The following is a 27,992-nucleotide window of genomic DNA, read 5'->3' as shown; positions in this document are numbered from 1 at the left end:
AACTTTTTTTTAACATTAACCAAGAAAATTCTAATTTTATTAAAAATATTTTCTTCGTTCGGCAACACTTCCCGACCCCTCTCTTACTTCTTCTCCTCCCAATGACTCTGACGTTTCTTCGTCCATGGTTCCTTTGCCCTCCTCCTCCTTCAGCGATGCTTCACTAATGGGCTCGATGACCACGTCTTCTGTTTCATTGATCCCGATGCTCGTCTCGTTGCTCTCTACAACATCATCATAGCACCATGGGATGCCTGCGAAACGACAATTGGGCCCTTGGTGTTGGCTCTCTACTCTCCATGTCCTCTTTCCGGAGCACTGGTTTCTTCCTATCTTTCATTGCTCTTCGCTGTTTAGCTCTGACCTTTTCCAAAGCTATCGTTGTCAGTGACTCTTGGAGATTTAGGAAGGTCTCCAACTCATATTCAGCGAGCCGACTTTCATATTCCTCCTGACTCTCGTTCTTCCTGCGATAGGCCGGCCATCGATAAGGCATCACCACTTCAGCACCATCGGATCGTATAGTTTCCAGCTTACTTTGGCATATTCTTAATCCGATTGAATCTGTCCAAGCATTCGGTGACACGATCGGTTCTGTTGTCGGACTCACGGCACTTTCTTCTTCCACAGAGCTGGCTCTCCTTACCACTTCCGATGACCCTTCTGGCTCTCCTCCATGGTTGAATCGGCGAACTCCCAAGGGTTCTTGTTCCACCCTCTCGACGATTTGGAATGAAAGATACGATGGGCCCTCCATCCTGGCGTCCCCGGTATCAAACTCCGGGAAAGGATGGTGCCTGAACTGTGACCTTCCACGCCTCTCCATCCTGGTTCTCTTATTTCCGAATTCCTCTGGTCGTCGTCCACTTCTCTCTCGTGCTCGACGGCTCCCCGGTGGCGTGTACGACATGACTCTACTCTCTTTTTCTCTCGACACACCCTTTCCGCTTCCGGCTCTTCGTTCGATCTAAAACAATTGGATTAATTTACTAAAGGAACATGGTAATTTACAAATTCGAGACAAGTAAGTATGGTTTTAGGTCAGTTATGTGGACTTTATGTACTCGTCGGCTTTGTTTGTCATGTAATATGAAAACGTTTGGCGGTAAGACCTCGGCAATCTTGTATGGACCCTCGTATTTCGGCGCTAATTTTGTCGCGAACTTTTATGCCCCACTAGAAAATTTGTAACCTTCTCGCAACACTAAATCGCCTACTTTATAAGTCACATCTCTCCTACCTTTGTCATAGTACTTTGTTTGTCTCGCCCGTTCTTTGTCAATGTGTCTTACTACTAGGTTTCTTAACGCGTCTACTCTCTTAACTCTATCTACCCACTCTTCTGGCTCTATTCTAACTACTTTTCTTTTACACTCGACCTCTCTTTGCAGACTCTTCACTGGCTTAGAATGTCTTCCGTAGTTCAAGAATGCAGGAGAAGTCTTAGGCTGGAGTCCCATGGCAGCGTTTTGCGTTGCGTTTTGTAACTAGGCCATGAGTGCAAATATAGCAAACATATATCTCCATCTCTCTCACACTCATTGCCTACACGGAGAGAAAAAAAAGAGAGCCGTTTGATTTGGCAAGAGAGCGCTGTTTTCCCTTTATAAAGCGCAGCAGTAGCGCCGCAAACGTCGAACGGTTATTCTTTTTGAGGAGTATCGGTTCTCTTCTTCACACAAATAGAGCCGCTTACTTTCCAAAAAGTGAACCCGCTTTCCCCAAAAAGGAGAACCGTTCTCCCCTCAAGAGTAAGCAGCGTGCTTAACCTCAAGTTGAACGGCTGTTTCGCATTTAACGCAACCGCTCTACCGACAGGTAGAGCCGTTTACTTTTTTTTCTCTCCGTGTAGTTACAAAACGCAACGAAAAACGCTGCCATGGGACTTCAGCCTTAGTTGCCGCTTGTGTTGCTGTGTTCACAGCATGGCGGAACTTGTGAACATGAAGATCCCAATTTCTATGATCAGCACCAATAAAGGTGGAAATCATAGTTTTCAGAGTCCTATTGCTCCTCTTGAGTGGATTGGCCAGTTAAATTAAAAATATTTTTATTTTCCTCTGAGCAATCGTTCATTCCATTTACTGAGTTTGGCAAATTCTATGAAAACTGAGTAAAAACAGAGAAAATTTCGATAATGAAGAAGAATATTACTACAAACCAGGATATAAATTTCAAATACTTCTGCGTATTTTCGGTACAACTGAATGCGAATACGATGTCAGATTTACCAAATCGTCTGCCATATGAGGCATTCTCTAACATAAAAGCCACCCTAAAAAATTTCTTTTTGGAAATGAAGTATGTTAAAGTATACATAAAAATAAGTATGTATAGTAGGTTTTTAGGTCTGTGTAATGCGTAGTTGCCATGTTATCAGGGGCTCAATTTTTTTCAGTATAATTTTCAAATGGCAATTTTCTCCCTCATTTTTCTCCTCTCTTTCCCCCCCCCTCCAATTTTTTCAAAAATACCCAAAAATGTTCCTTATTTTATAATCTTTTTACCCCTCAAAAGCCATTTTGGGACATTAAAATGCGTACAAGCTACAGATGATTTTGTAACCCGGTGCAACTCATCAATTTTGTCCTTATTATTATAATTTTTACCATAGTGTTGTGCAGTGACTGTCAGTTAGGAATTTTTTAGTAGAATATATTGTTTGGAACATGGGAAGTAGGTGTTTTACATTGCACTATTAAAAATTCATTATTTAAAAAAAATTCTAGACTTCAAATCTGTGTTTAATTACTTTAAAAAATACTGAATTACCATATGTATTAGGGTGGTTCTTATTTTTTAAAAATTGGAATTTCTTAGGTCGCTGGGCGGAATTTGAATTAAAATGCAAAAAAATAAGCTACCCACAAGAACAGCCCATTTGATAAATTGTAACCCGTGCCGACGAAGGGTTAAAGTTTAAATGGGGTTTAACATGGGTTTGGTGCACTTCTTCAAACTTTGTATTATAACTTTTTTATTTCTTAAAAATTTGACTTAGGTCTATGTATTCCCACAGTTTTTCATACGCTGAACACGAATATGATGTCAAAAATATCTTTTGACAGCTACCGGTTGTCAAAAAGCTGTCAAAATTCTGTCAACTTTTGAAAATGAGAGTTTTTACGACTTTTACAATAACTTCTACGAATAAAACGGTTTCTTGTGAAAATTTCAGTTTATATCTAGCAATTTAATACACTTTGACGGTGATAGCTGTCAACTACCAAAATATATTAAATACCTATATCAAATGGGCTGTTCTTGTAGGTAGCTCATTTTTTTCACATTTTAATTCTAATTACGGCCGGCGACCTAGGAAATTCCAACTTTTCCAAAATAAGAACCACTCTAATATGTATTTTTCTTATTCATAACACTTCATGTGATTAGAATATCACTGCTTTTATAGAATTTCGTTAATATCCGTTGATTTTTACACAGTAAATAAATATATGGCTGATTCTATTTCAATTCATGTAGGGCGAATAGGTTAAAAATTCTAAATCAAGTTAAAGGTAATTTTTCTTGTTCTCTAGGACAAATTCGAAAAATCAAAAAAGTCAATTTTCTCAAAAACATCATTTTTTATTTTTCTTAAAATTTTTGTGTGATTACTAGATAAAAAAGGAACTAATTTTAAAATGTTTCATGTCCGCTAAAACTGTTTGGAAGTCGCAATAATTTTTTTCAGAAAATAACAAATCTCATTATTTTCTCTCTAAATCTGAATCAGTGAAATTTCACTGATTCAGTTTTAGAGAGTTGATACGAGTATAAATGTATCGGCATATATATATATTTATTGCATGTTTATGTTTTTCGATGATTAGTAGAGTTTTAGGTACTTTTTATTTGCAAACTTAAAAATTTTTAAAATTAACAAAATGGCGACCGTTAAATTTTTTTGGTCGCCATTTTGAATTATAAAATTTTTACCAAATATTCTAACTCAGCGACCCCAAAAACCTCCAAATGAATATTTTTATTCAATTATTTTTAGTATTTTTAGTTTTTGATTTTTTGGAAAAGGGGAAAAGATTGAGAGAAAGATTGAGTATGACGACAGCGAGGAGAGCCATGTAAGTTGTAGGTGTAGTAGTGGGGGTAAAAGCGAAGACCGAATAAGTACAAAAAGTCGAAAAAGAAGCAATACAGAGCGCTGGTCAAGGAAGAACGTGGAGAGCCGAAGATCAATCTTAGATGACTCTACGAGTGAGTCTGAATCTGAGAGCGATCTGAACCAGAACATGAGTAGTGGGGGGGGGAATAAACAGAATGATTAAGTCCAGCCGAAGGTCCAAGAAGGTGATTAAAACACTAACGGACTGGAACTTAAAATTGTTTGGAGACGACGAAAATGCCGAGAAATTTTTGGAGCGATTGGAGGACTGTAAAGCTTGCTCAGAATTTTCTGACTGAGAAATTTTGCAAACACTGTCAATTATTCTCCAAAAGACCGCCAGCAGTTGGTTCAGGTCGTTGCGCCAGGAGATAAAATCTTGAAGATCATTTCAGAGGGCCTTCAAAAACGAGTATTTGGTGACGGTCGACGATGATGACGTCATAAACGAACTAAGAGCCAGGACTCAAGGTAAGGGGAAGAAAATCTCACCATACCTGACCAGCCTCAGACTGATTTTAGGTCACATGAAGCGACCTCTTAGCCAGAAAAAGCAAGTGAAGGTTGCTTACTAGCCTGGCCGCGATTTGTTAAGATATTTTTTTAATCTGGTGATATCATTGAGTGCCGGGCATAAAAAGTGTCCTTTTTACCTCAAGAAACAAATACGAAAATACTTAAGTTGATCTATAAATAATTAATGAACCCAAAAACTTAATAATATTATGGAAACAGAAATTTTATTGACATTTTGAATTTTAATATTAATTTCATAAAGTTTTGAATATCTCGGACTATTGTTTATGGATTTTTATGAAGTTTACACATTTTTCAGGTAAAAATGTGTACTTTAAAATAAAAATAATGTTAATAAAAAAGTAAGTTTTTAAAAATAATTTTTTTTTAAATTTTTAAACAATTTTTTTATTATTTACTTCTCTCTGAAAAAAATGTTATTAACATATTTGGATTCTTATGAATTCACCTTTGATTTAATAAAACAAAATTGATAAAGACTCATCTAGTTCCGGAGATATTGAAGTTTTTGTAAAAAAAGACTAGCTGCAGCAACAAGGTAAGCTTCGAATAAAAATCCAAAAGTTCTTGTCCATCTAATTTTTTTGTATCGTTTCAGTAAAGCCATACAATAATTTTAAGACAAAAAAGAAAAAATCGGTATATGAAATTTTGAATAAACTCAGTTTTTCGATTTAACTACAAACATCTAAATTTCAAATGGTTCTGCAGATTTTCGGTATAACTGGATACGAATTCTCTGTCAGATTTCCAAAATTCAAAATAGCGGATCGTATATGAGGCATTCTCTAACATAAAAGCCACCCTAAAAAAATTTCTTTTTGGAAATGAAGTATGTTAAAGTATACATAAAAACAAGTATGTATAGTAGGTTTTTAGGTCTGTGTAATGCGTGGTTGCCATATTATCAGGAGCTCAATTTTTTTCAGTATAATTTTCAAATGTCAATATCTTTTACCCATATCAATAGATTTTAAAGTTGTATAAGTGTTTTTAGTAGAGAATTTTCCAAACTTTTGAATGAAATTACTAATTATTTAAAAAAATGCAGTTTTATAAAAAAAATTTAAATAATTTTTTTTCAATTCCCCCCCCCCTTCAAATTTTTTCAAAAATATCCAAAAATATTCCTTATTTTATAAGCTTTTTACCCCTCAAAAGCCATTTTGGGACATTGAAATGCGTACAAGCTACAGATGATTTTGTAACCCGGTGCAATTTATCAATTTTGCCCTTATTATTATAATTTTTACCATAGTGTTGTGCAGTGACTGTCAATTAGGAATTTTTTAGTAAAATATATTGTTTGGAACATGGAAAGTAGGTGTTTCACATTGCACTATTAAAAATTCATTACTTAAAAAAAGTTCTAGACTTCAAATCTTTGTTTAATTACTTTAAAAAATACTGTATCACCATATGTCGTCGGCTTGGTGGAAAACTGTACCATTTCGGTAAATGTTTTTAAAACATACCATTTCGAGAAAAAAGTTTTTTGCTTTTTTCCAAGTTTGTCAACACTGCTGCTAGACATAAAATAAGGTTATCCATTTTTAAACAGCGGTATTTTAAATATTCTCTTGTTCATCTTTTTAATGTATTAATTCAAAATTTCTAATAATTTAAATTAATTGCTTGTTAATCATTAGAAATTCTTTAATGCAACGCTTTTCTAGATCTTCATCGAAATAGTATGTTTTATAATAAACTTTTGAAATGGTATAGTTTATAACGAATTCTTGAAATGGTACAGTTTTCCACCAAGCCAAAGATGTATTTTACTTATTCATAACACTTCATGTGATTAGAATATCACTGCTTTTATAGAATTTCGTTAATATCAGTCGTTATATTAGTTGTAATATATATATTACAACTAATAGTAAAGTAAATATATCTGATTCTTATTCAATTCATGCTGGGCGAATAGGTTAAAAATTCTAAATCAAGTGTGACGTATAATTTTAAACTAATTTTATTTTAGTTCAAAGTTTCTGCTTTACGTCAAGCAAAATCCGAAGCTTTCAACAATTTCTACAATTTTTAATAAAATATCTTAATATTTTATGGGTAAAGTTCTCTCCCATAGTATTAAAGTTTGTGCAAAAATCAAATCAAATCAGCCCGATTTGAAGACTAGTCACAATATTGTTTAACAAGACGTATTCTATCTTTCAGTTAAGTTTAGATTTTTTTGCTTTTCAAAATATTGTTTAACAAGACATATTTGGTCCCCCTGTAATGTTTAGAATTTTTTGCTAGTCAAATTATTGTTTAACAAGACATATTTGGTCCCCCTGTAAAATTTAGATTTTTTTGCTACTAAAAATATTGTTTAACAAGACATATTTGGTCCCCCTGTAAAGTTTAGATTTTTTTGCTAGTCAAAATATTGTTTAACAAGACATATTTGGTCCCCCTGTAAAATTTAGATTTTTTTGCTACTAAAAATATTGTTTAACAAGACATATTTGGTCCCCCTGTAAAGTTTAGATTTTTTTGCTAGTCAAAATATTGTTTAACAAGACATATTTGGTCCCCCTGTAAAATTTAGATTTTTTTGCTACTAAAAATATTGTTTAACAAGACATATTTGGTCCCCCTGTAAAGTTTAGATTTTTTTGCTAGTCAAAATATTGTTTAACAAGACATATTTGGTCCCCCTGTAAAGTTTAGATTTTTTGCTAGTCAAAATATTGTTTAACAAGACATATTTGGTCCCCCTGTAATGTTTAGAATATTTTGCTAGTCAGAATATTGTTTAACAAGCCATATTTGGCCTCCCTGTAAAGTTTAGATTTTTTTGCTACTAAAAATATTGTTTAACAAGACATATTTGGTCCCCCTGTAAAGTTTAGATTTTTTTGCTCTTCAAAATAATGTTTCACAAGACATATTTGGCCGCACTGTAAAATTTAGATTTTTTTGCTAGTCAAAATATTGTTTAACAAGACATATTTGGTCCCCCTGTAATGTTTAGAATTTTTTGCTAGTCAAAATATTGTTTAACAAGACATATTTGGTCCCCCTGTAAAGTTTAGATTATTTTGCTTCTAAAAATATTGTTTAACAAGACATATTTGGTCCCTCTGTAAATTTTAGATTTTTTTGCTCTTTAAAATATTGTTTAACAATTTATATTCGGTCCCCCTGTAAAGTTTAGATTTTTTTGCTAGTTACAATATTGTTTAACAAGACGTAGTCTAGCTTTCAGTTTTATTTTAAGTTTTTAACTTTAAATTCTGCTTACCGCAGAATCTGAAACAATATGAAATGCATGTGCTTTAGTTGCTGCGGGCAAAATGACATCTAAATACATGTTATTTTGTCCGCAGAAAGTGATTCTCAGCAATTGACACGGCGCGCAGGATTAGACGCTTTTGATATTCTTTTTAATTATTTTAATTTAATCAAATGCTATAATTTTATAAATTGTTGTAAAAATTTCTTAAGTATACAAACAATTAGTTTAGTAAATTTTTAATTTAATTGCTTTGTGATAAATATTTTTTTATATGCAAAAGATATCTTGGCTGAAATGCGGCAGTAACTAACCCTATACTTTATAAAATTTGTTTGTCGCCGTAGATAGTTTAATGTTATTTGCTTATTGTATTATACTTTGAAATGTCAATAATTATAGCAGTCAATAGTTGTGAATTCTTTTTTATAAAAAAAATATTTTACATTTGTTTAAAATATTTGCTTTTAAAATGTATGTACATTATATTGTATACATAATTAGCGATGGGTTAACAATTTTGTCGTGGCTAACGTTTCTTTTAATTAGTGATTTTGTTTTTTCTTCGGCTGTCAGGTCATCATATTCGTACCATGTATCATTTCTCCTATAAGAAAGTCCTGTGTAATGACCAATTTTATTGGTTCCATCTGATCTTCTTGTTTGAATTTTTGGTTCGTAAAAGTTGATGATTCCTGCCAAGCGATATTCTTTGGGCATGAATGTTAGTTTTATTGATGTTGGTATTAATCCTAGCGTTACCTTTGTTGATGTTGTTGGTTCTATGAAGATGCAAGGTCCTAAAATTTAAAAATTTATTTGCTGGTTTATTAAATTATTATTAAATTATATTTAAGACATTTACCATTTTTATTGAATTGTATAAGAGAAAATCTTATTTTTAATTGAGTCTGTGATTCATTTATTCTTGTAGTTGCATTGTGAATCTAAATCTAAATTAAGTTAGGAGTATTGTGCTCACAAGATTTCATAGTTTTTGTAAATTGAATTTAATTTACAAAAAGTGTAAAATTTAGTTGTATTTCCATATTATTTTCGAAGTCATTTTCTTCAATTTAACATTTTTAAAGTTCTGATAAATAGTTATATTGAACTGTTTAGAAAATTAATAAAGAAACTGTGCTAATCTAAGGCCAGTTTCATCAAAGATTTTTTTTTTCATCTAAGATTTTTTAATATATTCCTAATAATTCAATAATAATAAAAAAAATAATTTTTGAAAGTTTGGTCTAAAGTTATTTTTTGCAGAATAAAAATTGAAATAAGTTGCATTTTATACTAAAAATGTGGTATTTTGTTGCAATATTTGAAAAAGTCGAAAGAGTACCAATTTTTAAACATAAATCGCAAATAGTCTCATTCTTTGAAAATAGTCGGAAAAAAATTGAAAAAAATTGTTTTTCACACTAGAAAAATCGAAATAAGTGGCTTTTTTTTATTAAAAATGTGGTATTTTCTTACAATGCTTGAAAGAAAAGTAGAAAAAGTCGCAAATTTAGAAAGTACGAAGCTTAAGCAAGCTACTTTTAATTAGTGATGGAATGATTCAATTTTACGCTTATTTTGTAATTGTTTTCCTAGTATAACTTGTTAGTTAATTCAAAATAATTATTACAAATAATTTGGTAAATACTTACTTCATTATCAGAATTTTCCAATCCATTTTCATTTCTCAAATTTGTTAATAAATTATTTACATTACACTGTGCATACGAATGTAATATACCTGCAGGAACTTTAATTTCATTTTTAATAGTTTTCCATATATCACAAGTTTTCGAACAAACCTTTCCTTGATCATTTAAAATATCATCTTTATACTTATCAAAGGCATTTTTTATAGAGAGAAAATACTATTTTGGTGGTCTTCCACGAATACGACACATTTTCGACACTTATTTACTTATTGCACTTGTCGAAAATAAAACAGGATCAAACAGGTTGTATCTACAGAACAACACAAGCAAAGAAGACAGAACGTACTTTTCGTGTTTTCCGTGTATGCCTATCTATGCACATACACACACATATATATTTGATATACCAGCGCCACCTACAAATCATCTACTTCAAGAAGTGAATAAATGGCGCGAAAATTAAAAATTTTTTAAAAAGACAATTGACACAAGATAGCAAAGCTCTTGAACTCTTTATTTAAAAATAATATTTAAAATAAAAAAAATTAAATTTTATAAGCAATTTCAAATTTTGAACAAAATCATATGCAAGCCTTGAAACGGCTTTAAGGCAAAAAAAAGACTGATAGTAATTTAATTTTTTAAAAGAATTTTAGAACCATTTAAAGAACTAATCGAATTATGTAAGAATATTAATTAGAAATTAAAAAATTAATGACTTTACAAAAATATTAATAATATTTCTAAAAAAATATATATTTAAAAAAATATTAATAATATTACTTTGTGTAAGAATATTCGAATTTATAATCAAATAAATGCAACACTAAAAACTTTAACTAATTTTGGAATATTTTAAATTAAAATTTTTCAAAAATCTAAGTTAATTAATATTTCTAATTAAATTCATTCAACAAAAATTTTTATATAATTTCAAAAAGAAACAGTTTAAAGTTCATTTATTTATGAAAATTGTAAACGCAATTCTTTTAAAATTGAATTATTTTTAAAAAAATGTAAGTAAAATTATTTATTAAATCATTTATTTATTTTATGACAGTTGTTCAAGATTTAAGTTATTTCAAAAGAAATTTTTTGCAGGAATTAAAAAAATTAAGGGTTTTGTATTAAATTCATGGTAATTTTCTAGTTTATCAGTGACCCAAAAAAGGCCAAAATTCAGAATTTTCTTATGAATTCTAAAAATATAATTTTTTCAGTATACTCTATGTTAGAATATATAAATGTTATAATTATAATAATATTCAAATTAAATATTCCAATTTATATTTTGTTTTCATAAAAAAATTTCAAGCCCAAATTTCTACGTTCTATTATTTTTATAACTGATAATTTTATTTAAAAAATTTGGGAGACGACAGCCGCGCGCGTAAGAGCGCTATTTGTTACTGCTGTATTAATAACAACAATTCGATAAGCCAAAAATTGTATACTGTACAAAGAGTCAATAATTTAATTTTTAAACAAAAATTTTAAGAGCAAAAAAATCCAAACTTCACACGGAGACAGATTTTAAATTTTAAAAGTAAAATCTGAAGAGCAAAAAACTCCAAACTTTACAGGGAGATAGTAATTGACTTTTAAAACGAAAATCTAAAGAGGAAAAAAATCCAAACTTTACAGGGAGACAGAAATTGACTGTTAAAATCAAAATCTAAAGAGCAAAAAAATCCAAACTTTACAGAGAGACAGTAATTGACTTTTAAAATCAAAATCTGAAGAGCAAAAAAATCTAAACTTTACAGAAAGACAGTAATTGACTTTTAAAATAAAAATCAAAGGAGCAAAAAAATCTGAACTTTTCAGGGAGACAGTAATTGACTTTTTAAATCAAAATTTGAAGAGCAAAAAAATTCAAACTTTGCAGGGAGACAGTAATTGACTTTTAAAATCAAAATCTGAAAAGCATAAAAATCCAAACTTTACAGGGAGACAGTAATTGACTTTTAAAATCAAAATCTGAAGAGCAAAAAAATCCAAACTTTACAGGGAGACAGTAACTGACTTTTAAAATCAAAATCTGAAGAGCAAAAAATGCAAACTTTAAAGCGAGACAGTTATTGACTTTTAAAATAAAAATCTAAAAAGCAAAAAAATCCAAACTTTACAGGGAGACAGTAATTGACTGTTAAAATCAAAATCTGAAGAGCAAAAAAATCCAAACTTTACAGGGAGACAGTAATTGACTTATAAAATCAAAATTTGAAGAGCAAAAAAAATCCAAACTTTACAGGGAGACAGTAATTGACTTTTGAAATCAAAATTTGAAGAGCAAAAAAATCTAAACTTTACAGGGAGATTTTAAAATCAAAATCTGAAGAGCATAAAAATCCAAACTTTACAGGGAGACAGTAATTGACGTTTCAAATCAAAATCTGAAGAGCAAAAAAATTTAAACTTTACAGGGAGACGTATTTGAGTTTTTAAAGTAAAATCTGAAGAGCAAGAAAATCCAAATTTTACAGGGTGACAATTTTTGACTTTTAAAATCTAAGTCTAAAGAGCAAAATAAAGTAAACTTTACATTGAAGTAATGACTGAGTTTTAAATTCAAAATCTGAAGAGCTTAAAAAGTGTTTATTTAGGAGGTAAACAGCTACTGTCAGTGTAAAGTAATTGAGGGGCTGGATGCTATATTGTGTTACGCGTTATTCAATTAACATGGCGCGTAACACATTATAGCATCCAGCCCCTCAATAAAAAAGAATTTAATCTTCACAGGGTGTCAGTCACTGTAATTCCTAATTATTATTATAAATATATAATATATTGCACTTATTTTTGTGAAAAATTTAATTTAAAAAAAAAATTTTTTTAATGTCTGATTTTTGTTGAAGGATTGCTTTTGGAAAATTGTTTTTTTTTTGCATTTGAAAGCAAATAAAGAGCAAAAAAATATGGTACAGTTAAATTTTTGAAAAAATCATGTTTTGGTGTAAACCGCGCTGAGTTGACCCCAAGCCAGCGCGGTTCTTTTATCTCGGAAACCCTTGCAGCAAAAAAATCATTCTCAACGGCTAAAAATAGCAAAAAAAGAGCAAAAAAATAAGGCAGTGTTGATTTTTAAATTTTTGAAAGTGGCGCCGCTGAGTGGTCTCACCTGGTATAAAGATTACCCAAATGTTTCTCAAAGAATTGGGATTAAAAACAGTTTAATTTTTTATTTACAGGGCAATGATTTCGAGCTTAAAAAACTTATAACCGGTTCTTTGATAGGGACCCTCAATTGTTTATGCTAATAAATTTTTAAAGTTTTTGAAAGAATGTACATATGGGCAATTCTCTGGAACCTTTAACCTTTAGGTGTCTTATATTTATTATGCAATTACTCAAGATATATCAAATGTTTTATAAAAAGAATTATTGTTCCATGTAAAGAATGTTTAATAATATTAAAATATGTTAGTTTAAAAATTATTAAATTATGTTTAGTAATTAATATATATTTTTTAATGTGGAAAAGTAAGCAAATCACGAGAGTCCCTTTAAGTACTTTCAGAAACATAAACTAATTTTATAAGTTGGCACATCGACATAGAATAAAATGACGAATACATAAATGTAAATGAATATCTAAGGATTATTTTAAAAGTAATTAGAAGATTATACGCATTTGGAAAGTAAAGATATTTAATTTCGAAAAATTTCCCTTATTTTCGTGTCAGGACCGTAACTGCAAACGTACTTGCAGATATTTCAAGAGTGCTTTAATAAAATGAATTCAACAATACATAGAATGAAAGCTTAAAACTTACTAAAACTGTGGCCAGTTGAAATTTTTATGTGCAATAATTTATATTGAAATTATTGAAGAATATTGTTCTTGAATTCGACAGAGAACCTGGTTATGTCAGGACCGTAAATGATTCGGCACAATTAAACAAAACTATAAAAATTTATCAAACCTGTACGCACATTCGCACAATTCTATTTTTTACTTATGTGTAAAAGCACGCCTTAAAATTTTCAATAATTATCGAGATACAAGGAGGTACACGTGAAAATGTCAGGACCGAAATTGTCAGGACCGTAAAAAACTAATTTTTTGTCTCAATAAATTAGGATTTCAAGGTTGTCAGTGTGATAAATTGATAACTTCACTATTGACCGTTCTGTTTTTAAAGTTCAAAATAGAAATATGTAATTCGTAAAGTTAAAAATAATGAGGTCAATGAAAGAAATTTAGAATAAAAAGCAGAACAAATGAGGAAAAAAGAAGGAAAAAAAGGGAAAAAGAAGCAGAATACAATTTGAAAAACTTGCATCAGAGAAGGAAATTATTAAGGTTATCTAGAAAAAATATTACAATTAAGATAAATTTAATTAAATAAATAAATTTGTAGATAAATTTTCGATCCTTTTTTTCTCGGAAAATAATGAATTTAAGAAATTTCGCCTCTAGGATCCATATATATTATTAATAATAGAAGATGTCAGATGGTATCAGAAAGAAATAATGATGACGTTTTTCCTTTCTAGCATCTTTATTATTTTAGTAGCCAACGTTTCGGCCTCTAATCGAGAGCCATCATCAGGGCTTTTTTGATGTTATAAAGAATATTTAAGAAATTTTTAAAAAAACGTAGAAAACAATAATAATAAAAGAAAGAGTGAGAGAGAAGAAAGATGATGTGTGTTGATTATTTGCAGGCTTCTTTGATGATCTCAATGGATTCGGAATTATATTAGATGAAGATGTTGTTTATCCAATTTGTAGATAAATTTTCGATCCTTTTTTTCTCGGAAAATAATGAATTTAAGAAATTTCGCCTCTAGGATCCATATATATTATTAATAATAGAAGATGTCAGATGGTATCAGAAAGAAATAATGATGACGTTTTTCCTTTCTAGCATCTTTATTATTTTAGTAGCCAACGTTTCGGCCTCTAATCGAGAGCCATCATCAGGGCTTTTTTGATGTTATAAAGAATATTTAAGAAATCTACAAATAATAGTAATAATTGATATATAAAGCGTTGTTATTCCTTTCAATAAATAAATTAATAGTAATACACATTTGAAACGTTGTAAATAAATAAATAAATAAATAATAAATAATTAAAATGCAAAAATTAAAATACTAAAAGCTTTTTGACTTTCGTAGATTATAAATTGTTTTAACTTTCGCAGAAGAGAAAATCATTTATATGGTTTTTCAAAAGTGAGATAAACTTTACCTTAAATTATTCTTTGTAATAATAAGAAGAAGGAAGCAGTAGAAAGCAGCAATATTTGGTAATTGCCCTTTCTCATTCTTCTCTTCCCGCAGCAATAGCAATAGCTGATAGTAATAATATGAATCAAGAGCGATAAATCCATTTGGAAAGAAATTTTGTTTGGCACATACACACACTCTTTTAATATAGACTTTTTAATAATCTTTTTTCATTTTTATTCATTTATTTTTTATTTTATTTTAATATTTTTTATTTATAAAATATTTGATTTTGATAGAGACATAGACACTTTTGGTTAGGAGTCCCATCAATGACTGTGATTAAATGAAAAGTTGATTGATTTTAAATTGAGAATTGAGGATAATAGGTATGATGTCATTTCATTCATTCAAAGTAAAGATACATACAACTCATACATACATATACGTATATACACAACAAACAAATAATTGTGAATGAAAAGTGTTATGAATTTCAACGGATGCGTTCCTTATGCCGTACAAAGATGCACTCGAACGGCAGAACACAACGAGTGGAAAATGCAGATCCGCGGATGAGTGAGAGCCCTCGTAGCCGTACACTGATGACGACTCATGACTCACGGACGGAGGCCCCATCATTAAACGTCAAAAGGCCGTAGTCTTGGGAGGTAGGAGGTGGCAGACGTGCAGGCAAGAGGTGATCGAGCGAATCAAGGAGATGCATTTGGAGTGAGTAGTGTTCCGTCGTTCGAGCGCATCCCTGCGCCTGACACTTACATACATACGGAAATGCGATGTTATGCACACGCACGTGCTTCTCGCCTTGATTTGACAAAAATTTTTTTTTTTTTTTTTTTTTTTTTTTTTTTTTTTTTATATATAAGAGAAAGTTCACCAGAATCATTAATTATTGTCTTTTATTTTTTTTTTTATATTTTTTTTTTTTATATTTTTATTTTTCTTTGTTTTGATTTGATATTGGCATTATTTAAATGTATGAGTGAATGGTAAATAGTGTTAATTGATTTTGTTTGTTGTTGAGTATTAAGACATTTAGAAATATTGTTATTGCATTGAGATCATCAAAGAAGCCTGCAAATAATCAACACACATCATCTTTCTTCTCTCTCACTCTTTCTTTTATTATTATTGTTTTCTACGTTTTTTTAAAAATTTCTTAAATATTCTTTATAACATCAAAAAAGCCCTGATGATGGCTCTCGATTAGAGGCCGAAACGTTGGCTACTAAAATAATAAAGATGCTAGAAAGGAAAAACGTCATCATTATTTCTTTCTGATACCATCTGACATCTTCTATTATTAATAATATATATGGATCCTAGAGGCGAAATTTCTTAAATTCATTATTTTCCGAGAAAAAAAGGATCGAAAATTTATCTACAAATTGGATAAACAACATCTTCATCTAATATAATTCCGAATCCATTGAGATCATCAAAGAAGCCTGCAAATAATCAACACACATCATCTTTCTTCTCTCTCACTCTTTCTTTTATTATTATTGTTTTCTACGTTTTTTTAAAAATTTCTTAAATATTCTTTATAACATCAAAAAAGCCCTGATGATGGCTCTCGATTAGAGGCCGAAACGTTGGCTACTAAAATAATAAAGATGCTAGAAAGGAAAAACGTCATCATTATTTCTTTCTGATACCATCTGACATCTTCTATTATTAATAATATATATGGATCCTAGAGGCGAAATTTCTTAAATTCATTATTTTCCGAGAAAAAAAGGATCGAAAATTTATCTACAAATTGGATAAACAACATCTTCATCTAATATAATTCCGAATCCATTGAGATCATCAAAGAAGCCTGCAAATAATCAACACACATCATCTTTCTTCTCTCTCACTCTTTCTTTTATTATTATTGTTTTCTACGTTTTTTTAAAAATTTCTTAAATATTCTTTATAACATCAAAAAAGCCCTGATGATGGCTCTCGATTAGAGGCCGAAACGTTGGCTACTAAAATAATAAAGATGCTAGAAAGGAAAAACGTCATCATTATTTCTTTCTGATACCATCTGACATCTTCTATTATTAATAATATATATGGATCCTAGAGGCGAAATTTCTTAAATTCATTATTTTCCGAGAAAAAAAGGATCGAAAATTTATCTACAAATTGGATAAACAACATCTTCATCTAATATAATTCCGAATCCATTGAGATCATCAAAGAAGCCTGCAAATAATCAACACACATCATCTTTCTTCTCTCTCACTCTTTCTTTTATTATTATTGTTTTCTACGTTTTTTTAAAAATTTCTTAAATATTCTTTATAACATCAAAAAAGCCCTGATGATGGCTCTCGATTAGAGGCCGAAACGTTGGCTACTAAAATAATAAAGATGCTAGAAAGGAAAAACGTCATCATTATTTCTTTCTGATACCATCTGACATCTTCTATTATTAATAATATATATGGATCCTAGAGGCGAAATTTCTTAAATTCATTATTTTCCGAGAAAAAAAGGATCGAAAATTTATCTACAAATTGGATAAACAACATCTTCATCTAATATAATTCCGAATCCATTGAGATCATCAAAGAAGCCTGCAAATAATCAACACACATCATCTTTCTTCTCTCTCACTCTTTCTTTTATTATTATTGTTTTCTACGTTTTTTTAAAAATTTCTTAAATATTCTTTATAACATCAAAAAAGCCCTGATGATGGCTCTCGATTAGAGGCCGAAACGTTGGCTACTAAAATAATAAAGATGCTAGAAAGGAAAAACGTCATCATTATTTCTTTCTGATACCATCTGACATCTTCTATTATTAATAATATATATGGATCCTAGAGGCGAAATTTCTTAAATTCATTATTTTCCGAGAAAAAAAGGATCGAAAATTTATCTACAAATTGGATAAACAACATCTTCATCTAATATAATTCCGAATCCATTGAGATCATCAAAGAAGCCTGCAAATAATCAACACACATCATCTTTCTTCTCTCTCACTCTTTCTTTTATTATTATTGTTTTCTACGTTTTTTTAAAAATTTCTTAAATATTCTTTATAACATCAAAAAAGCCCTGATGATGGCTCTCGATTAGAGGCCGAAACGTTGGCTACTAAAATAATAAAGATGCTAGAAAGGAAAAACGTCATCATTATTTCTTTCTGATACCATCTGACATCTTCTATTATTAATAATATATATGGATCCTAGAGGCGAAATTTCTTAAATAAATAAATAATAATTAAGTTCACTAATTTTTATTAAAATATTTAAATTTGACCAATTTAATTTAAATTTAATATAACTCTAATAGAGAATATTAAAAAATAAATAATAAATATTATAAAAAAGTAAAGACAACCAAAATATTTAAATCTAAAACAATCGAAAACAATAGATTTTAACCTTTAAAAAATCGTCTTATTAAAAAAGAATAAAAATATATGAGACCTTCGAAATATTACATTTTTAACTGCAAAAATAAATTCTAAATGCTAATTTTAATTTATATACAAATTTTTATTAATGTGCTAGTAAATTTTTTTTTCAAATCAAAAGTTAAAGGTTCCAGAGAATTGCCCATATATTAACATTTTATGTTTAAAAAATGCCTAAAATGTTTACAAATGTCAAAGAAACTTGATTATTGTTCATAATAATTGTCAATAACAATAATAATGTTTAAATTTAAAATCATTTTTTACTAAAATCGACATAGATTACTAAAAAAAACATAAATTTGTCTGCAAAAAAAATTTTTCTTTATAAAACAGAACCTTAGTTATCTATTTGTTAATTAACATTATTTGCAACAGTTTAAATAAATTGTATTATACATTATTTATCTGGTGGTTAACAATGGTAATTATTAAATTTAAAACAATTTTATATCGAAATCGACATAGATTACTTAAATAAACATAAATTTGTCTGCAAAAAAAAATTTTTTTTACAAAAAAATGTCTATTTGTTAATTAACATTGTTTGCAACAATTTAAATAAATTGTATTATACATTATTATTTGTCTGGTGGTCATGTTGGACTAATTTCAATTGATTCCAATTATCTGCAATGAAAAAATAAAAAAATAAACATGATTTTTTCTAAAAATATTGTAAATTGTTAACTTTGAATAACAAAAAAAAATAAAAACAATTTAAAATTCAAAAATTAGTTTAGAGGGATCTTTTAGAATTTTGATTCCCTTTAATTGAAGACCAAGTCCATGAAAATCCGAAAAAATTCGTAGGTTCCACACAATTTTAAACAGTAAATTGTAAAAAATGCCAATGTGCGCGGGGCGAGTTTATCGTCATATAAAGCTCTACACAGCTGCAGTTTTTAATTAATAACTTTTTTTTTAATTGAGGCTCATTTTTTTCGAAACGGTTTTACACTCGGAGACATTTAAGGAATAGAATACAATTTTAATTTTTTTGTTAGGACGTGAAGAACATATTTGTTTATTAACATTTTATAAACAAATTATATAAAAAATTATAAAAAAAAATTTAAAAACAAAAAATATATTCAAATAGTGCAATTTAAGACGAAAAAACCCATATTTTAATTTTAAAATCCGTTAAGTTGAACTCGAGAAGAAAATTTGTTAATTAAGCAGTACTTCTTAACAATATTAAGAGTCAAAAAAAACTATTTTGGTTCAAAAAGAAAATTTTTTAGCTTTAGATGATCCGTTTGAGAAATTATGACCCTGGATTTATTTTTTGTCGGAGTTTGTTGGTTTCGTGGTTTGGTCTACCGTTGGAGTTTGAATTTCGAGAGAGACAAGAGGACAAGGTTTGTGAGTTTGGCCAATTTACAATTCGCAATTGGAGATCCAGCATCAGGATTTTTGTCTCAGTTTCTCCCCCCCTTTGAGATTTATTAATTTGGGATTTCTGTGATTCGGTTTTGTTACAAGTTTGGGTTTTTCATGCAATCAATATTTTAAATTATAATTTTTAAACCTTTAAAAATTACCCTTACAAATTGGCGCCCAACGTGGGGCCACGCTGAGATTTCGAATTGAACGAATTAAGTGTTTAAAGTCCGTTTTTTTGTGTTGTCCTTATTCTGGTCTTTTATTGACCAAGACCAGCCCCAAAGTTCGAGTTAAGCCCTAGACCAAGACCATTTCAGTTTAATCGGTGTTTATAGTGTGTCTATAATTTTAACCAAATTGTTATAATCTTTAAAAAAAATAAAAAAAAATCTTTAAATCTTTAAATCTTTAAATTAAATTTCACATAGGCAAAAAGCCTATGTGAAATTTAATTTCCATGGTAGTGATGAGTGTATGAAAATTGACGGTTATCGGTTTTTTTGTGTGGCGCGGGGACGCGGTGTAGAGCCCGCGCAATTTTCTTGGCGGTAACTCGTGTTGGTGGGGCGAGCCGGCAGTTACGGCGTGCGTATTTTTCTGTCATTGAAGTAAATACAAACGTTCCGTATTATTATTGACCCTAGTTTTGTCGTTCAAATGCAATGTCAAATATTATTTTATAAACGGATTAATTTTGATTTTATATTTTCGTAATCACGAATTTAGTGGTATTTATAACGATAATTCAATTTTTAGTTTTCTCCAGAAGGAAGGTTAATTTAACGGTCTGAAGTTTTTTTTCTGGTTGTTGTTAGTGTTGCGTTTGATTGTGGTTTTAATGTGTTACTATATTGTTGGATAAATGCAAGCGTTACCATTTCCAGCAATGGAGTCATATCGTAGAAATATGCATGAACTTTTAGTTCATGAATCGGTTAAAACCCTGTGGGAACAAATTCTGGCCCTTCCAATAGAAGAGTTAATATTGGAATTAGAAAGTCAAGGGGCGAGTACTAAGGGTTCAATACAGGTAATTAGAGAAAGATTGTTGCGTTTACGTAGTCGTATTTTGTTCGGTGAAATGCTGTCGGTACCTTGGATCGGAGCTTTCGATGCCGGCGAGTCCAAACAAATTTTTTTAGTCGAAGCCTTGGATGATAACGCAAGTTGTTTTAGTCCAGGCAGTCGTGAAGTGGTACATTTAAACAGTGGTGTCACAGTTAATGTTTCGTTCACCGGTTTGGATTGCACGGTAATAGAAATACCGGTCACTAAAAATAATTCAGTTCCAACAAGTATAACCAACACAGGGCAAAATAATGCACCTGTGATTTCTACTATGACCGTGACTAGTTCTACGACCAATTCTTTCCCTATGACAACCGTCGCGGGGGGAACTTCAAGTTTTTGCACTACTAGCGTGACCTGGACCATGCCCTTTTCTGGTATTTCGTTACCCTATAGCGTGGCTAGCTCGTGGGGTTTGAACCCGGTTGCAGCCAGGATGACCTTCGCGCCCTCAGGAGGCATTAGGCAGCCCCAAAACTTCGATTGAAGGGGGAGTAGTGTCCCAAATCAAATCCCAATGATGAGTCCTGGCCCAGACCAGGCCAATGTTGGTGTTGGGTTGCCGATTTATGAGAATCAGGTACCTATTCATACAGGTACGTTACCTAAAGTTTTTGTTGGACTCGAGCCTGTACCTTTGTCGAGACCGAGTGCCCCAAGTCAGCGCCAGGTGATGTTTCATCCCCAAGTTAAGGAAAATGAGAATCGCTCTAAGCCCTCATTTTTGACCAAGAATTATATTGACCAACAAAGCCAGTTCGAACCGACCCAATTTAATTTTGAGAGCAGTTATGCACAACAGCTGTCAAACACGGAGCAGTCTAGGGCATCTATTCGTCCTTCGTTAGAGTGTGGGTCAGGCATTAGTGTAAAATCACAAATGGATTTTCGTTCTCAGGATTGAAATCCCACCTCGGATGAGGAGTTGGATCCTTTCCCAAGTGTTTCTACTCAGGCCCCGGTTAGAGATTTGGGTTTTAAGTTCACGGTGGGTTTGAATGTAGTTCAACCCAAAGATGCTTGCGTATCAAAATTTCTTTCTGATTTCTTTTCTAGGATGGCCCCTGATAATTTTGAGTCCAAAAAAAATCGCTTGGGCCGTTTTTGAAAAAACTCATTTTTTGATTTTTTGAAAATATCAATTAACTTTTTCTCTAAGAAAGTAAATAATAATATGGTTTAATTATAGATTTAAATCTCTTAAATTAACATTAGTAAACGGTCCCTAGCCTAGGTGCTGAAAATATGCATCAACTAAAATGCTGTAAAAAATCTAAAAAACCGTTTGAAAGTTGGTTTTAAGGGAATTCCTTCATAAGAAGTGTGCAAAATATGTCAAAATTCAACACTTTTTTTCTCGTTTATTTTATTATAAAAGTTAAAAAGCCCTTTTGCATATTAAAGTTTTATTTAAAGTATTAAAAACAATACAAAAATTATATTTTTTGTATTATCTTAGGCTGCAGAGGGCGTCAAAATCGATGCTTTTATTTTGAAGCGTTCCGTGGTTGCAGGGTTAGGGCCGTCCCCAGTGGTCTAAAATAACAACCCAAAAGAACTTTTGCAGTTGAGCTACTAATCTAGTGGTTATACCTAAAATTACCTTAACCCTTTAAGGACCAAATATACAAAAATTTTATCCGAACTTTGGGAGCAATTTTTATTATGAAAACGGATTGCTAAAAATTTTTCAATAGACATTTCTTAAAGCTCAGGAACCGCTCTTTCGAATGCTGCAATAACAAATATTGAATATTTATAAATAAACAAATTACATACAGTTATTTAAAAAAAACACAATTTTTTAAAGATTTTTTTTTGAAAATCAAATTTTTTTTATTATTTATAGCGAAGGAATACGTCTTAAAGGTAAAAATATCGCGTCAAAAATGTCTAACCTAAAATGTTGTAAAATAAAAATTAAAAAAAACAAAATGGCGGATCAAAAATGGCGTTCAAAGTTGACTTTTTAATAAATAATATACAGCAAGTGCACATTTTTTTAAAAACCTCACAGATTTGCTTGAAACTGGTTACTCGGGGGTTTTTGGGGTCGCTGATTACAAATATGATAATAGTTTTTAAAAATTCAAAATGGCGAATCCAATATGGCGGTCACTTTTTTCAAAATTTCATCGGATTCGCTTAAAACTGGTTACTCGGGGGTTCTTGGGGTCTCTAATTACGAATATGATAGTAGTTTTCAAAAATTCAAAATGGCTAATTCAAAATGTCGGATACTTTTTCTAAAAGTTCATCGGATTCACTTGAAACTGATTAGGAGGGGTTCTTGGGGTCTCTGATTATGAATATGATAGTAGATTTTAAAAAATAAAATCTCGGAGCATGTACATTATGCAGGTTAGAAATTATAAAAATTTAAACCCTTTTTGGTTTCAAATAATTTGTGTAAAATATAATAGTAATATTAAACTTAATAATAATATTACTAATAGTAACTGTTCTTTGTTATTATCGAGTTTTGTCTGTCTTTGAAGCCTCATAATTAAAGAATAATTATGTTTAAGGGGCAAATTTTATCGAGTGTACCAAAGTCAAAATTGCAAGTTGTTGGATCGGGCTAATATTTTCACAGTAGTTAGTAATATGTATGACTAATTAACCACCAAGTAATATATACCTATATTTTTTTTGTATAAATTTTTTTTTGATTTTTCTTTCAAGAAGGACCCTTTTTTTCTTTTTCTTGTACCAAAAAAAGCTTAAGATGTGTACTTTCAATATCTAAAACGAAAAAATGACGCTTTTTTCGAATTATTAAATAATTAATTAATAAAAATTGAAATATTTTACAACAAAATAAAGTTAACGGAATTCTGAAGTTACTACTGTAAAACATTACAAAAATTAATGTATATGCTCCGAAATTTTTATTTTTTGAAAACTACTATCATATTCGTAATTAGAGATCCCAAAAACCCCTGAATAATTATTTTCAAGCGAATCCGATGAAGTTTTGAAAAGTGTCCGCCATATTAGATTCGCCATTTTGAATTTTTGAAAACTATTATCATATTCGTAATCAGCGACCTTAAAAACCCCCGAGTAACCAGTTTCAAGCGAATCCGATGAAATTTTGAAAAAAGTGTCCGCCATATTGGATTCGCCATTTTGAACTTTTAAAAACTATTATCATATTTGTAATCAGCGACCCCAAAAACCCCCGAGTAACCAGTTTCAAGCGAATCTGTGAGGTTTTGAAAAATGTCCGCCATATTGGATTCGCCATTTTGAATTTATGAAAACTATTATCATATTCGTAATCAGCGACCCCAAAAACCCCCGAGTAACCAGTTTCAAGCGAATCTGTGAGGTTTTTAAAAAAATGTGCACTTGCTGTATATTATTTATTAAAAAGTCAACTTTGAACGCCATTTTTGATCCGCCATTTTGTTTTTTTTTTAATTTTTATTTTACAACATTTTAGGTTAGACATTTTTGACGCGATATTTTTACCTTTAAGACGTATTCCTTCGCCATAAATAATAAAAAAAATTTGATTTTCAAAAAAAAATCTTTAAAAAATTGTGTTTTTTTTAAATAACTGTATGTAATTTGTTTATTTATAAATTTTCAATATTTGTTATTGCAGCATTCGAAAGAGCGGTTTCTGAGCTTTAAGAAATGTCTATTGAAAAATTTTTAGCAATCCGTTTTCATAATAAAAATTGCTCCCAAAGTTCGGATAAAATTTTTGTACATTTGGTCCTTAAAGGATTAAAAAATCAAAATAAAAAAATGGTACATACTACTTTCAACAAGAAAATTAAAAAATGACTTTTTTTCTCAACATTTTTCATTAAAAAAAAGTATTAAAAAATTTTTGTTTTCAAATTTTTTAGGTATACCCACTAAAAATATTATATTAAGCAACAAGGGTAAAAAGGCAGCCATTTGTTTACGGTGATTTTTGTGACACGAGTGGAGGTCGAGGGCGCCCCGAGACCGGAACGAGTGCCTTTATTCCCATGTTAATTACGATATTTTTTATTCCTAATGCACAAAAGTGGCGATTTTAGATAGCAGACGACAGGGAATAAAAGTCAGTCACTTGTTCGACTTATAAGAAAATGGCGGCCGTTTTCTCCCTTGGGCAAAAATAACGCATAGGATCAGCGGTAATGTTTGCACATGGGAGAAAATGGACGCGATTTTCAAATGGTCGAACAAATGAGTGACTTTACTTCCTGTCGTCAGCTATCTAAAAGCGCCATTTTTGTGCATGTGGGATAAAAACATATTTTTTAACAATATGCAAAAAGAATTAGACAGAAACATCCATCCGTTTACTCAGAATCCCTGCAACCGATTTAAAAAAACAGCGTTTTGAGAAAAACAAAGTTAAAGTTTAAATACGATTTTTTCAGATTTATTGTTAAATGGTTTTTATAAGATCTTACCAAATTTTAATTTGCTATCTTAGGTCAATAAAGTAAGTTATAAGCTTTCTAAAAAGCTTTTTCATGTTCGTCGCGAGTCTTTTTATTGTCAAAAACCATACCAAATTAAGTAAATTAAATATTCAACTTTAATTTCTCAATTTTCTTTTTAAAATTTGTCGATTGTTAAAATATTTGTGTAATTTCTTAAAATTTTGAATTGTATATCATGTAACATAGAATATTATAAGCTCTCAAACGGTAGATTTGTTAAGTTTCTGACATTAGTTTTTACAGGAATATCATGATTTAAAGATTGGTATGTTTTTTGGCCATGCGCGTGGAGCCAGTGTGACGGTAGTGTGATGTACTATAACTTTTGATGGGAGCTAAATTTTGTCTTAAAATGTTAAACCTTTATTCTAGAGATATTTAGGATTTTAAAAAAGCAACAAAAAAATTCGAAGAAAAATTTTTTTCTCATGAGTAATTTCCCTTAAAAATTACTCCCTTCCATTGAATTTTAACCCGTTAAAAATCCTCACAAAAATTAAAGGTTACGAAAATATCTATAAATTGCAAAAATTCAATGATTTATCTTTAAAACTGTCGAAGTTATGACCATTAAAGTATAAAAAATCTATCAACAATAAATTATTTTCTTTTTATTTCTATAACGTTACATTTTTAATATTTTTATTATAACGATGTTGTATTAATTAATCACTGGCATTGAAAATTTAAGAAAGAAAAATCAATATTATTTTGAAATGAGAATCTTATTACAAGCGTCATATATGTCATTTGTGATTTTCATAATAATGTAAAAAAATTAATAATGTCGAAAACTCACGCAAAAATGCATAATGAAAATTGTTTTACCATAATTTCCAGTTTCCCTTGTCTAATCACCAGAAACATTCTCTTTGTTTTACCAAAGCACAAGCAAATTTGTTGCTTATTTACATTAAGTTTTGGTGTGTTTTCGACATAATTAACTTTTTTTACATTTTTATGAAAATCACAAATGACACATATGACGCTTGTAATAAGATTCTCATTTCAAAATAATATCGATATTCTTTTTTTTAATTTTAAGTGCGAATTATTAATTAATATAACATCGTAATACCAAATATATTAAAAATCTAATGTTATAGAAATAAAAAGAAAAAGAGTAATAATTTTCAGATGGTTATAACTTTGGTTCTAATTAAGCTATAAACATTTACTTTCTTTGGATGTTCTCAAAATTATGTCCACTTTAATTTACCCATAAGTAGTACTTAGTATTTTTAGATTTACTGGAAGAAAGTTATTTCACAAAAACTAAAACTTTAATTTTTTTTGGGTTTTCATGTTTTTAGATTTTTTTAGGGTTTTAGTTGATGCATATATTTAGCACCTAGGGACTATTTACTTATGTTAATTGAATTGATTAAAAACCTATAATAATTAAACCATACTATTATTTACTTTTTTAGAGAAAAAGTTAATTGATATTTTCGAAAAATCAAAAAATGAGTTTTTTCAAAAACGGCCCAAGCGATTTTTTCTTTTTGGGCTCAAAATTATCAGGGGCTATCCTAGAAAAGAAATCATAAAGAAATTTTGATACGCAAGCATCTTTGGGTTGAACTTTATTCAAACCCACCGTGAGTTGGTTAAGTTGTTTAAAGATTGGGATATTCGTTTCTCAGCCACCGGCAAGGAGGACCCGGAAGAATTTTTGTCACTTCTCACGGATTGTAAGGAGGGGATTGAGATTAGTGATAGTGAGTTATTGCACGCTTTGCCTAGCGTATTGAAGGGAGTAGCCAGCAATTGGTACCGTGTTGTTAAGCGTGAAATTAAAACATGGGGACATTTCAAAAAATATTTCAGGAGAGAATTTTTGGAAACCGTGGATGACGAAGACGTTTACGACGAGTTAAAGTCCCGAACGCAAGCAAAAGAAGAGAAAATTTCTGAATATCTCCTTAATTTGCGTTCTATTACCCAGCATTTTAGAAATCCGATGACCGATTTTGAAATGTTAAGAATAGCGTATCGTGGTTTAACCCCTGAGTATAGGTGTTATGTGTCATCATATTCGGTGAATACTGTTTTGGATTTGGAGAAACATTTACGTGAATATGAAAGGATTAAGGAAATTGACAAGCGTTATGTCTCTCCCCCCTCTAAAGAGTAGATGTTGTTCTATATGGCAGCGCCTAAATTGAATGTTAAAAGTTCTAAATTGGTCGCGCTGTTAAAAAATTTGTTGTCGGATAGTGAGGGGGAAAATGTAGGCGTAGATGTAAATGCGAATAGGAAGAAACAGAGAAGTAAAAAGTCCAAAAATAAAAAATCTGAACTCAAAGTTGAAGTGAATGTAATATCGGCTCCAGCAGGGCAGCCTGGTGTTGTGGCGGGAAAGTTGGTAAATCAGCCTTTTTCTATTCCAGACCGACTAGCCCAATTGCCCATCCCGATTACCAATCTTGCCCAGTCACTAAGTAATAATCCCCCCCCTCAGGTTGTTATGGTTAGGACAAATTCCCTAAATAATAATCGACAACAAGGAGCGGGATCTCGCAATACTGTTAGTAATAATAATGTAGAGCCATTTTTAGGGAATTGTAATAAGTGTGGCGTGGTTGGCCACAAAGAAGTGCAGTGCCCTTCCGTGTTGTGTTTTAGTTGTAGAACTGTCGGCCATTATGCTTCCCAGTGCCCTAATAAACCAAAGGTAATTGTCTCCTGCCAGGTTTGCGGAAATCCGGGTTCGATTTTCTCCAACTGCAATAATTGCAGTTATATACGGGAGTTGTTGGGAAACGCGCAAGGGGGGGACCGTCCAACCCTCCCTTCAGGCGTAAATTCACCGAGAGTAGATAGTGCTGTTGAAGAGTGTTTCTTACGTTTAGCAATGTTTCGTAATAATATTTAGTGCTCGAGTCAGCCTAAATATT

The 27,992-nt window shown here is 30.6% G+C and overlaps 2 protein-coding genes across 3 annotated transcripts; one reads left to right on the top strand and one right to left on the bottom strand.

The window, feature by feature from the left end:
- Nucleotides 1-87: 87 nt before the first annotated feature.
- On the bottom strand, nucleotides 88-15,570 carry LOC122500009. 2 transcript variants are annotated; one of them, XM_043608677.1, is made up of 2 exons: nucleotides 14,760-15,570; nucleotides 88-967 (listed from the first exon to the last, which is right to left on the bottom strand). In XM_043608677.1, exon 2 carries the CDS (start codon nucleotides 908-910, stop codon nucleotides 236-238), a length of 675 nt encoding a protein of 224 aa, XP_043464612.1. In that variant the 5' UTR covers nucleotides 911-967; nucleotides 14,760-15,570; the 3' UTR covers nucleotides 88-235. The 2 variants fall into 2 exon arrangements, 1 of the variants encoding a protein (XP_043464612.1); XR_006301424.1 differs by lacking the exon at nucleotides 88-967 and adding an exon at nucleotides 13,947-14,524.
- A 5,585-nt stretch (nucleotides 15,571-21,155) lies between these two features.
- Nucleotides 21,156-27,229, top strand: LOC122499987 (activity-regulated cytoskeleton associated protein 2-like). The gene is made up of 2 exons (XM_043608614.1): nucleotides 21,156-21,234; nucleotides 26,739-27,229. Exons 1-2 carry the CDS (start codon nucleotides 21,156-21,158, stop codon nucleotides 27,227-27,229), a joined length of 570 nt encoding a protein of 189 aa, XP_043464549.1.
- The last annotated feature ends 763 nt before the right edge of the window (nucleotides 27,230-27,992 follow it).

The sequence above is a fragment of the Leptopilina heterotoma genome, unplaced genomic scaffold (genome assembly GCF_015476425.1).
Source record: "Leptopilina heterotoma isolate Lh14 unplaced genomic scaffold, ASM1547642v1 Lhet_180, whole genome shotgun sequence".
NCBI lineage: Eukaryota > Metazoa > Arthropoda > Insecta > Hymenoptera > Figitidae > Leptopilina > Leptopilina heterotoma.
Note: the sequence above shows the minus strand (reverse complement) of the source record. Positions and strands in the feature narration are given on the sequence as shown.